The 11,760-nt window shown below is 37.8% G+C and overlaps 1 protein-coding gene across 1 annotated transcript; it reads left to right on the forward strand.

Annotated features, from left to right (window-relative positions):
* The first annotated feature begins 279 nt into the window (after positions 1 to 279).
* LOC100065656 (zinc finger protein 709) lies at positions 280 to 6,772 on the forward strand. The gene is made up of 4 exons (XM_070274037.1): positions 280 to 401; positions 3,044 to 3,170; positions 3,376 to 3,436; positions 3,829 to 6,772. The coding sequence occupies exons 1-4, from the start codon at positions 399 to 401 to the stop codon at positions 4,895 to 4,897; spliced, it is 1,260 nt and encodes a 419-aa protein (XP_070130138.1). The 5' UTR covers positions 280 to 398; the 3' UTR covers positions 4,898 to 6,772.
* The last annotated feature ends 4,988 nt before the right edge of the window (positions 6,773 to 11,760 follow it).

Genomic DNA, 11,760 nt, shown 5'->3' on the forward strand with positions numbered 1-11,760 from the left:
TTCCATGTGAACTTCAAAAGAACGCACATTCTGCTGTTATTGTATGAAGTATTCCATAAGTTACAATGAAATCCAGTTGTTTCACACTGATGTTCGTTTCACCTCTGTCCTTCCTCATTGACTGCCTACTGGAATTTACAATTCGTGATAACAAGGTATTGAATTTTACAGCTATAGTATAGATGCATCTGTTTTTCCTTGCATTCTATCAATTCGTGCCTCACTTAATTTGCCCCTCTTTCTACAGGTGCACATGAAGGATTGCTGTGCCTTCTTGGACAGTGGAACCCTTTAGCTGTATCCAGTGCCCCTCTGTGCCGCTGAATTTTCCTTGGTTTGATATCTGCATTGTCTCTAGTTCATATAGCTATGGTGGCTTTCTTCTGATTAGTGTTGCCATGGTATATACTTCTCCATGCTTTTACCCTTCATCTCTGTGTGTCTTTATCATTAAACTGGGCTTCTTGTAGACAAAATATAGTTGTGTTTTCTGAAATCCTATAATACTGTGTCTTTCAGTTGTATTGAGACTTGATAAAGTGATTATTGATGTAGTTGAAGTAATATTTACCAAACCTTTCACTGTTTTCATTTTTACCCTTCCTTTTTTCTTTTTGTCTTCCACCTCCTCTTAGCATTATCAGTTACATAGTATTTAAAAACATTTTTTAGTGGTTGGCCATGAGTTTTTATCATGCAGTTACAACTGACACACCTCCTCTGTCAAATAACACTGTGCCACTTCACTATTGTGCAAGTACCTCTTAACGCTATTACCCCTTCCTTGTCCTTTGTCACATTGTTGTCATTTATTTCACTTGTTCATAAGGCTCTCCTTACCAAATATATTGTTGCTAATGTTATTTTACACAGTGTCACCTATGTTACTTATAAGAAATATGAAAGATATTTTTCCTTCATTTTTTCCTTTTCTAATCTTCTACCTTTATCATTTACATGATTTCTAATAAATTTTTGAACGTTTCATTCAAAGTAGGTGTACTCATCACAAATTTCCTTAATTTTTGTCTCAGAAAGTCCTTATTTGGCCTTTATTTTTGAAAGACAATTTTGTTTGACAGAAAATTCTATGACAGTGTTTTTTTTTATTTTCAAAACTCTAAGTATTTCGGTTTACTCGGTTCTTGCTTGCATGGTTTTTGAAAAGAAGTGCAATTTAATTCAAATCTTTGTTTCTTTATAGCTAAGATGTGTTTCTTCTTCAGCACTTCTAAATATATTCTGTCTTCGATTTTTCTCTAGTTTAAGATGATATCCCTGGGGGTGCACTTCTGTAGTTGATCATGTTTAGCGTTCTCTGAGCTTCCTGGATGGACACGTTGCAGGGTATCATCAATTTTATGCTATTTTGGTGATTAATAGTTTACTTGTTCTTCTGATTCTTTCTGTCGTTCTTTCCCTTTAGGTATTCCCATTATGTGTATTTTACCTCTTCTGTGATAGAGGGTTTTCCTGGGCTTCGTGGGTATGGTGTTCTGCATTTTTTGTTCTTTTTCTCTTTGCATTAGAATCTGGGGAAGTAGATGTTTTTGTTTACTTCAGGCCTTCGTAAGACCAATATCTAGGACATATTTCAAAATGCCATCTTTCTTTTGTCTTTCCAAATTTTGGAGACACTGATTTGGTCTATCACTTCAAGGCTCTCATAGATCTAAGAAGAGTTGTTCATTTCTCATTAGTTCATTTGTTTCTTGTGAGATCAAGAATCACACCTTCTAAGTTCCTTACATGCGGGATCAGAAGTTGGCAGAAAATGATCTCGAGTGGCTGATTGAGAAGCACGTCCTTTTGAAGTTGGCAGTGGAGATTTTATGTTCTTTTGGAGGAAAGGTCTGTTAAATCCTTCACATATTTTAGAATAATTGTCAAATTTACCATCAAACCTTCATGGACTTGAATGAACTCCCATGCAATCTGCAGCTTTTAACAAGTTTCTCAAGGGCAGCAAGGCTCAGGGTACACTGTTAGCGTTTGACCAAAAAGAGTTCTTTTGGCACATTATCATCTCCCCATGTGTTCTACAAATTGGTAGGAAGTGGCCTTGAGGCACATGAGTATAGGGATTTGATGGTCTAAGTTGTCGTGCCTTCTTACTTGTGTCTGGGTTCTAAGTTTCAAATAACTTTCTAGCCCCATCAAATTGTACAGAGAGGGGGCCAGCCCCATGGCTGAGTGGTTAAGTTCGCATGCTCCGCTTTGGCAGCCCAGGGTTTCACCAGTTCGGATCCTGTGCGCGGATATGGCACCGTTTGTCAAGCCATGTTGAAGCGACATCCCACATGCCACAACTAGAAGGACCCACAACTGAAAATACACAGCTGTGTACCAGGGGGCTTTGGGGAGAAAAAGGAAAAATAAAATCTTTTAAAAAATATTGTACAGAGAAAGGAAGACCTGAGTGTATGATAAATATTACACAAATGAACAGCAGTGCTTTCAATAATAATATTTACATTCACCCAGCTGCATCTGTTTACCTGTAATGGTCTGGAGTACTGTAGGACAGCAGGGTCCACTGGGCTTTGTTAAAAGGTTAGTTTCTACTGTCCTCTTGGACTCTCTGTTTGGTGAGACTAGACAAAAAAGCTTCTAGTTCTTCAATATTTTTTGTTCACTGAAACCTCATGCAGGTAAGACCCCCTGCCTCATGGAGTGCTGTTACTGGTGGGTAATAAGAAGATGAAAGAATGGTTTGAAAAAGGAATTATTAATCTGAAAATGATAATATTTATTTCATTTCCATAGCATTTCTGTCATTTCCCAACATGCTCTGGATCCTGACATAAGAGAAATATGATGTAATATGATCACAGTAAAACTGTAAACAATTTTCATCTGGTCATAATGCTGTTAATCTGATAAGGAAAAGTGTACAGAATAAGATTGTGTTTCTAGTGATCGTGACATAGAATAACTATTTGGAGATCACAGAATCACACATAACTTTCCTAGAAATGGAGCATAGATCCCCAGTACTGTCAGCCTTATGCATCCTACTCTACACACGTTTGTGGTGTTTCAGGACTCAGTGACCATTGAGGACGTGGCTGTGAAGTTCACCCCAGAGGAGTGGGCTTTACTGGATCCTTCACAGAAGAGACTCTACAGAAATGTGATGTGGGAAACCTTCAGGAACCTGGCCTCAGTAGGTAAGAATGAGGACATTCCTTCATGTCATCAAGGAGAGAACAAGTGTTTCTTGCCCATCAACACTGTTCTAAAATGTAGAATATAGAAAGAGGTGATGTTAGTAAATAAACTAGAAATGATGATAAGTCATCATGGACTTAGATTCTAAAAATTTTTCCGTCATTTGTAATACCTTGGAATCAATTTTCTGGGTCTGCATTTCAGGAAAAACGTGGGAAGTTCATGACATTGAAGATTGGTATGAAAACCAGGGGGGGAAAGTAAGGTGAGTTACACTCACAGTAGAAAGCAGTGTCTCATGTGAGAATCCTGGTATGTTATGAAATTTTAAAAAGAAGCATGCACAGCATATAATGCTTGCTTCAGATTTAGCTGTTCTGAGAAAATTTTCACTAAATATACTTTGTGAAATGTGATGTAGGGGTTCAGTTTTTGTAAAATAGTTCACTTGGAATTAGTATTAATAAGCCCTGTACATAAGTATCACTGTTTGAGTAATAGCAAGGCTGAAGTCCTCTTGCAGAGCATTCAGTATATTCAATTTCTGAGAATTCAGTCAAGGTGGAAAACCTAATCTTGTCCTATACATCATAATAAATATAACAAATATAAAATCAGTAATATAAAAATTATTAATACTGTTCTCATATTTTACAGAAACCGTATGGTAAAGAGACTCTGTGAAAGTGAGGAGGGTAGTCAATGTGGAGAAAACTTCAGTCTTATTCCAAATCTGAATCTGAAGAAGGAAACTGCAGGAGCTAAACCATATGAATGCAATGCATATGGAAAAGTCTTCATGCATCATTCATCCTTTAATAGACATGTTAGATCTCTCACTGAACACAAATCATATGACCATCAAAAATATGTAGAGAAACCATATAAATGTAAGGAATGTGGGAAAGCCTTCACTTTACCCTATGTTCTTCGAAGACATGAAAGAACTCATAGTGGAGAGAAACCTTATGCATGTACAAAGTGCACTAAAGCATTTACTGCTTCCTCTACTCTTCGAGTACATGAAAGGAATCACACTGGAGAGAAACCCTATGAATGTAAAAAGTGCAATAAAGCATTCACTTCTTGCAGGTCTCTTCAGAAACATGAAAGAACTCATACTGGAGAGAAACCCTATGAATGTAAACAGTGCCGTAAAGCATTCACTTCTTCCACTTATCTTCAAATTCATGAAAGAATTCATAAGGGAGAGAAACCCTTTGAATGTAAGAAATGTGGGAAAGCCTTTACAGCTCCCTCAAGTCTTCGATCACACATGATGGTTCACAGTGGAGATCGACCTTATAAATGTAAGGTATGTGGGAAAGCCTTCACTTTTCGAAGATCACTTCCAGTACATGAAAGAATTCATACTGGACAGAAACCCTTACAATGTAAAATATGTGGCAAAGCATTCAGGTTTTCCAGTAATGTTCAAAAACATGAAAGGACTCATACTAGAGAGAAGCCATATGAATGTAAAAAATGCAGTAAAGCATTCACTTCTTCCAGTTCTCTTCAAAGACATGAAAGAATTCACACTGCAGAGAAACTCTATGAATGTAAAAAATGCAATAAAGCTTTCACTTCTTCCAGCTCTCTTCGAAGACATGAAAGAATTCATGCTGCAGAGAAACTCTATGAATGTAAAAAGTGCAATAAAGCTTTCACTTATTCCAGCTCTCTTCGAAGACATGAAAGAATTCACACTGGCAAGAAAGTATGAATGTAAAACATGCACTCAAGCATTTAATTCTTCCAGATCTCTTCAAGTACATGAAAGAAATCTGGAGAAGAACCCTATGAATGTAAGGAATGTGGGAAAGCATTCATTTCTTGCAGATCACTTCGAAAACATGAAAGAAGTTACACTGGTTAGAAACCCTTTGAATGCCAGGAAAGTCTGAAAGCTTTTATTTCTCACGAAAAGTATCGAGGATATGAGAGAATGCACACTAGAGGAAAAATGATGTAAATGTCAAGAATGTGGGGAACCCTTTCTTCATCCCAGACCTTTTTGAAGGTATGGAAGGACTGACTTAAGGAAAATATTGCATACAAACAGCATGGGAAAGACTTCAGTTGGCCTACATCTTTCTGTGTGAATCTCCCACCAAAAAAAATAGATTAATGTAAGTAGTGTGAGAAAGCTTGCTGGAAATGTATTTGTATAATGTTCTAGAAAGCTTTCAACATGAAAATGTATTATAAAAGTTGTAAATATTTTGTGTACCAAGCATCTTTCTTAAAGTGCAACATTGGATTGTGGATTTCTTTAATTACTTCTAGAAATGAATATTGAGGTGAGATATTTCTGCAAGTCATCATCAGTAGTACATAAGATTAATAGGTAGTGCTTTTCCTTTAAATCAGTTAATATTTTCTTTGATTTTTATAATGTTATAATTGTTCTGTGTTAGTGAGTCTTTGAAAAGTGATGGTTTGTACGTGTTGAGATTTTCTTACTGGCCTTGTGTTGCAGCTCCTAGATGACTAACCCATTGTGTACACTGTTCCTTTCTTAGAGAAAGGTCCTTTTACAGGGGGGTGGGTATAGGAACCTGCCACCCGTTTCCATACTATTGAACTAATGGAATACATTTTTATGTATGGCAAGTTTATCAAAGAGCATGGTTAGTGTGTATTATTATTTTCATATTTGGGCCTTTGTACTTTGTCCTTCTCTCTGACTGGTATTTGGTGAACAGACTTTGAATTAAGTCGAGGCCTGTGATAAGGCAACAAAATGCAGGGCTTCACATATCACCCTTGTATTGCTTTATGTCAACGACGGTAAAAGTAAGAACTAGATCTTTAAGAATCCACCCCCTTTGAGTCTCTAGATTGAAATTCACCCGTAGCCTCATTTGCATGAGGTTTAGAAGGCAGGAGCCATAAAGGCCTTAGGCTTATTGGGGAGGCACCATACTGGGAGAGAGAGACAGTTACATAGGAGCTTCGAGGAAACCGTCTTTTAGCCGATTGTCTGGATTCTTTGCCCATCTAGTCAAGAGTACCTTGAACACCACCACCAACTGTTTGATTTTAATTTTCACGGAGGTGTACTTTCCACTGCTGTCTTCACAAGTTTCACATCAAAGATACATGAGAGTAAGGATTTTTCTGTAAGGCCTCTTGTGTCCACCAGGAAACTAATTCAGACTTTTGTGGTTGGGAGCATTCTCTTGATTCCCCTATTCTCTAGGTGATATCTGAATAAGGTCTAGTTTGTATGGGAAACACCTGTTGCTCTTAAAAGTGCTAGTGAGTGTGTTTTACCTGATTCACTGTGACATCTACAGTGGGGCAATAAAAACAAGGACGGTGAATTTTGTTTCTCTGCTGCATTGTGCTGTGTCTGCCTTGAGCCAGTTTTTCCAGGTGAGAACAAGCACCTTTCTCAACTCAGGAAGACCATGTGTGATTCCGTTACTTGTAGCTGAATGTATTCCAGCAGTAAGTTTTCAGTAATGTCTGATTGTATGTCATTAAAACTACATCCATTTCCTTGTGAAATGAGCCCTTCTGTGGTTCTTTCATTGATAGATTTTATCAACTCTTCTATTTCATTGTATGCTAATAAATAGTATTGTGGCTTTCATTTCCTCAGAATTTTTTTTTCTGCTTTTTTCTCCCCAAATCCCCCCAGTATATAGTTGTATATCTTTTTAGTTGTGGGTCATTCTAGTTGTAGCAAGAATTTTTAAAAATCCATTTATTTCTGGATTTTCAGATACACATTGCACTTTTCTTCATTGAATCATCCATTATTGAGTCAGTTTTACCATGTGCATCGAAAATCAGGTATTTTTTCATCAGGCAAATTTTGTTTTTTGTTGTTTTATAGTTGCGGTTTTTGTCATCTAATCAATTTCTCATTTATTCTTAACTGCAACCTTAAAACTCTTGGTTTTTCAGTACCCTCCTGCCAGTGACCTATAGGATTGCACATGTAGTGAGAGGCATGTGATGAATTCTCGTAAGAACGACAGCAGACCGTAGAGAACTGTGAGGGGTAACAGTAACAGGCTGCTCAGAAGGACTTCTTAGAAGATTTTGGCAGCTGTCTGTTAATTTCTTTGCTATTCAGAGAAACAGGTCTTTTTCTGTATTGAATGCTCTGAGGAGCTGAACTTCATAGAATCTTTGGTAACCCTTTTTTGTCAACATTAAGTTTAATCATTGTTTTCTAGAAGGCAAAAACAAGGTAGTGGAGCTAAGGTTAATTTGTAAGAAGTTCCAGTTAGTTGTTTTAGTAAGAAGGGAAACTCAGTCATTTTTATGATTTGCAATTTTATCTTTTGCCATTCTCACTGCTATGGTTCCAAAATACTTTTATGTTGGCTTGGAAACTGTGCACTTTTGATGAAGCGTGTGTGACATTTTCCCCTCAGCAGGATAAGACTTGGCCTTGCAGTGGATGCAGCCAGCTCCCAGTCACCTGAAACAGCTTTTGCCTTTTCTACTTATTATCAAAACACTGATGTATTTTCTGTGGTGTATTAGACACTGTTTGTCCTAAAGTCACTCAGTGAAAATACATAAATTCACTTCATAGTATCCTGCTTAATATTTTTGAAATCTTCTGTAAGACTGAACTAAGGTCTTTGATATTAGGTAAATTGTGAGGCACTGCAAACCTAGCAGGGGAGAGACAGGTCCTCTATGCTAATCAAGCCTGCCTTTCTCAGACTATCATCTTTATTTTTAAAAAATTTTTTTTGAGGAAGATTAGCCCTGAGCTAACTGCTGCCAATCCTCCTCTTTTCACTGAGGAAGCATGGCCCTGAGCTAACATCCATGCCCATCTTCCTCTACTTTATATGTGCGATGCCTACCGCAGCATGCTGTGCTAAGCGGTGCCATGTCCGCACCTGGGATCCGAACCGGCGAACCCTGGGCCACCGAAGCAGAACGTGTGAACTTAACCGCTGCACCAGGCTGACCCCTCAGACTCTGCTCTTGATGCTGGTTTCAACATCCCTTACTTGCCATCCACTATGGAGGCAATGTACTCAACTGAGCACAGATCAGGCTGGGTAGGATTTGGGTATAGCAGCATGAAACAGACACGTTCTTGCAATCATGGGGCTTATATATTGGTGGGAAAAGTGATGCCTATCAAATGATATACCTTTGGTTTCTAAAATGGAAATAAGGGCTTTGAAGGAAAGTCAAAAACACTATTAGCTAATAGTAGGGCTGAGGTGTGTTTATATCTTTTCTGTGAGGCTACGAGTGCGTGAGGATGTCATTATTATTGTTATCTGAGACTGGAGACTTCCTGTTGATTAGGCCACAAGTATTTATGATGTCTTTTTTTGTGTTTAATATTATAGGATACAGTTAAATATTGAAATATTTAAAATGTCATAGTATTTGGCGTTTTCATTTTGGTGCTGTACAGATAGATGGTGCAACACATACTCCACTAAACCATGGAGTTCCTCCTATTTAGAGAAATGGTTACATTTCATCTGCACTATTCTAGGGAATATTGAGTGTATTCTGAGTAGAGTGGTATCTTTGCCTGTCTACTGTGATTTTGCAGTGGAGACACCAAAAACAGCTGTGGACATTTCGAGGTAATCTTCCAGGGAACAATTCCAAGTGAGTTGGCAGAGAGAGGGGATCACTTTGAGCAATGTCCTAATAGCCTGTAAGAGGAGAAATGGGAAATTTTCAGCATCTTGTCATCACAGGCGTGGCTGGATGTCTTTTGCTTCAGTGATTGACAAAGTCCCATCGTCCATATTGCTGTTTACATGTTTTACCTCCATATGCTTAGTCTTCCAGAACATGTTCTGAAACACTGGGAAACGACATTAAAAATTTTGAGGGTTAAAGTGGAAGGAAAGTTCACTGCTTTCCATTTTTTTAGTGTTAACATGTATTGATGGATTCTGTTTAAATGGGCATTACAGTTGTGTTCCTCTGGAGTGATGCTGTATCTTCCTGCTTTTTTATTTTTTTTAAATTGGGTTCATAATAGTTTACATCATTGTGAAAGTTCAGTTGTACATTATTTCTTGTCTGTCCCCAAATAAGTGCTCCCCTTCACCCCCTGTGCCCACCACCCATCCCTCTTCCCCTAGTAACCACTGAACTGTTTTCTTTGTCCATCTGGTTGTTTATATTCCTCATATGAGTGAAATCATCTGGTGTTTGTCTTTCTCAGTCTGGCTTATTTCGCTTAGCATAATTCCCTCCAGGTCCTTCCATGTTGTTGCAAACAGGATGATTTTGTGTTTTTTTATGGCTGAGTAGTATTCCGTTGTATATATAAACCACATCTTTATCCACTCATCAGTCAGTGGGCACTTGGATTGTTTCCCTGACTTTGCTATTGTGAATAGTGCTGCAATGAACATAGGGGTACATAAGTTACTTTGGATTGTTGATTTCAAATTGTTTGGGTAGATACCCAGTAGTGGGATAGCTGGGTCATATGGTAGATCTATTTTTAGTTTTTTTAGGAATCTCCATACTGTTTTCTATAGTAGCTGCAGCTGTTTGCATTCCCACCAGCAGTGTATAAAGGTACCCTTCTCTTCACACCCTCTCCAACGTTTGTGATTTTTAGTCTTAGTGATTATAGCCATTTTAACAGGCGTAAGGTGCTATCTTAGTGTAGTTTTGATTTGCATTTCCCTGATGATTAGTAATGTTGGACGTCTTTTCATGTGTTTATTGGCAACCTGTAGATCTTTGAAAAACTGTCTGTTCATATCCTTTGCCCATTATTTGATAGGGCTTTTTGGCTTTTTGTTCAGTTGTGTGAGTTCCTTATATATTATGGAGATTAATCCCATATCGGGTATATGATTTGCAAATACTTTCTCCCAGTTGGTGGACTGTCTTTTTATTTTGATGCTAGTTTCTTTTGCCTTGCAGAAGCTCTTTAGTCTGATGAATTCACACTTGTTTATTTTTTCTTTTATTTCCCTTCTCTGAGAGGATATGGTATTGGAAAAGATGCTTTTTAGTTCAGTGTCAAAGAGTGTACTACCAATATTATCTTCCAGGAGTTTTATAGTTTCACGACGTATCTTCTGAAGTCTTTGATCCATTTTGAGTTTATTTTTGTGCATGGTGTGAGATAGTGGTTTACCTTCATTCTTTTGCATGTGGCTGTCCAGTTTTCCCAACACCATTTATTGAAGAGACTATCTTTTCTCCATTGTGTGTTCTTGGCACCTTTGTCAAAGATTAGCTGTCCATATATATGTGGCTTTATTTTTGGGCTTTCAGTTCTGCTCTATTGATTTGTGTGCCTGTTTTTGTACCAGTACCATGCCATTTTGATCACTATGCATTTCTGGTACATTTTGAAGCCAGGGATTGTGATGCCTCCAGCTTTGTTCTTTTTTTCTCAGCCTTGCTTAGCAATTCAGGGTCTTTGGTTGCCCCATGTGGATTTTAGGAGTCTTTGTTCTATTTCCATGAAGAATGTCATCAGGATTCTGATTGGGATTGCATTGAATCTGTAGATTGCTTTGGGTAGTATGGACATTTTAACTATGTTTATTCTTCTAATCCATGTGCATGGAATCTCTTTCCATCTCTCTATGTCATTGTCAACGTCTTTCAGTAATGTCTTACAGTTTTCATTGTATAGATCCTTTCACCTCCGTAGTTAAATTTATTCCTAGGTACTTTATTCTTTTTGTGATTGTAAATGGAATTGTATTCTTGAGTTCTTTTTCTGTAAGTTTGCTATTGGAGTACAGAAATGCAACTTATTTTAGTATGTTGATTTTGTAGCCTGCAAATTTACTGTAGTTGTTATTGTTTACAATAGTTTTCCAATGGATTATTTAGAGTTTTCTATGTATAAGTTCATGTCATCTGCAACCAGTGAGAGTTTCACTTCTTCCCTCCCTATTTCCATTCCTTTTATTCCTTTCTCTTGCCTCATTGCTCTGGCCAAACCCTCCAGTACTATGTTGGGTAAGAGTGTTGAGAGTGGGCATCCTTGTCTTGTTCCTGTTCTCAGGGGGATGGCTGTGTCTTTTTCCCTATTGAGTCTGATCTTGTCTGTGAGTTTGTCATTTATGGCCTTTATTATGTGGGGGTAATTTCCTTTTATCCCCATTTTGTTAAGAGTTTTTATCATAAATGGCTGTTGGATCTCATCAAATGCTTTCTCTGAGTCTGTTGAGATGGTTTTTATTCCTCAGTCTGTTTATGTGATGTACCACATTGTTGATTTGCAGTTGTTGAACCATCCCTGTGTCCCTGGTATAAATCACACTTGATTTCAATCTGTGAACTCTTTGATGTATTGCTGTATTCAGGTTGCTAATATTTTGTTGAGGATTTTTGCATCTACTTTCATCAGCATTGTTGCCCTGTAGTCTCCTCCCCTTTTTTTTTTTAAATACTGGCTGCTTTTTTATTTTTATTTTTTTAATTTTTTTGAGGAATGTTAGCCTTGAGCTAACATCTGCTGCCAGTCCTCTTTTTGCTGAGGAAGACTGACCCTGAGCTAACATCCGTGCCCATCTTCCTCTACTTTATATGTGAGAGGCCTGCCACAGCATGGCGTGCCATACGGTGCCATGTCTGCACCCAGGATCCAAACCGGTG

Source organism: Equus caballus, chromosome 7 (genome assembly GCF_041296265.1).
Source record: "Equus caballus isolate H_3958 breed thoroughbred chromosome 7, TB-T2T, whole genome shotgun sequence".
In the NCBI taxonomy this organism is placed as follows: Eukaryota; Metazoa; Chordata; class Mammalia; order Perissodactyla; family Equidae; genus Equus; species Equus caballus.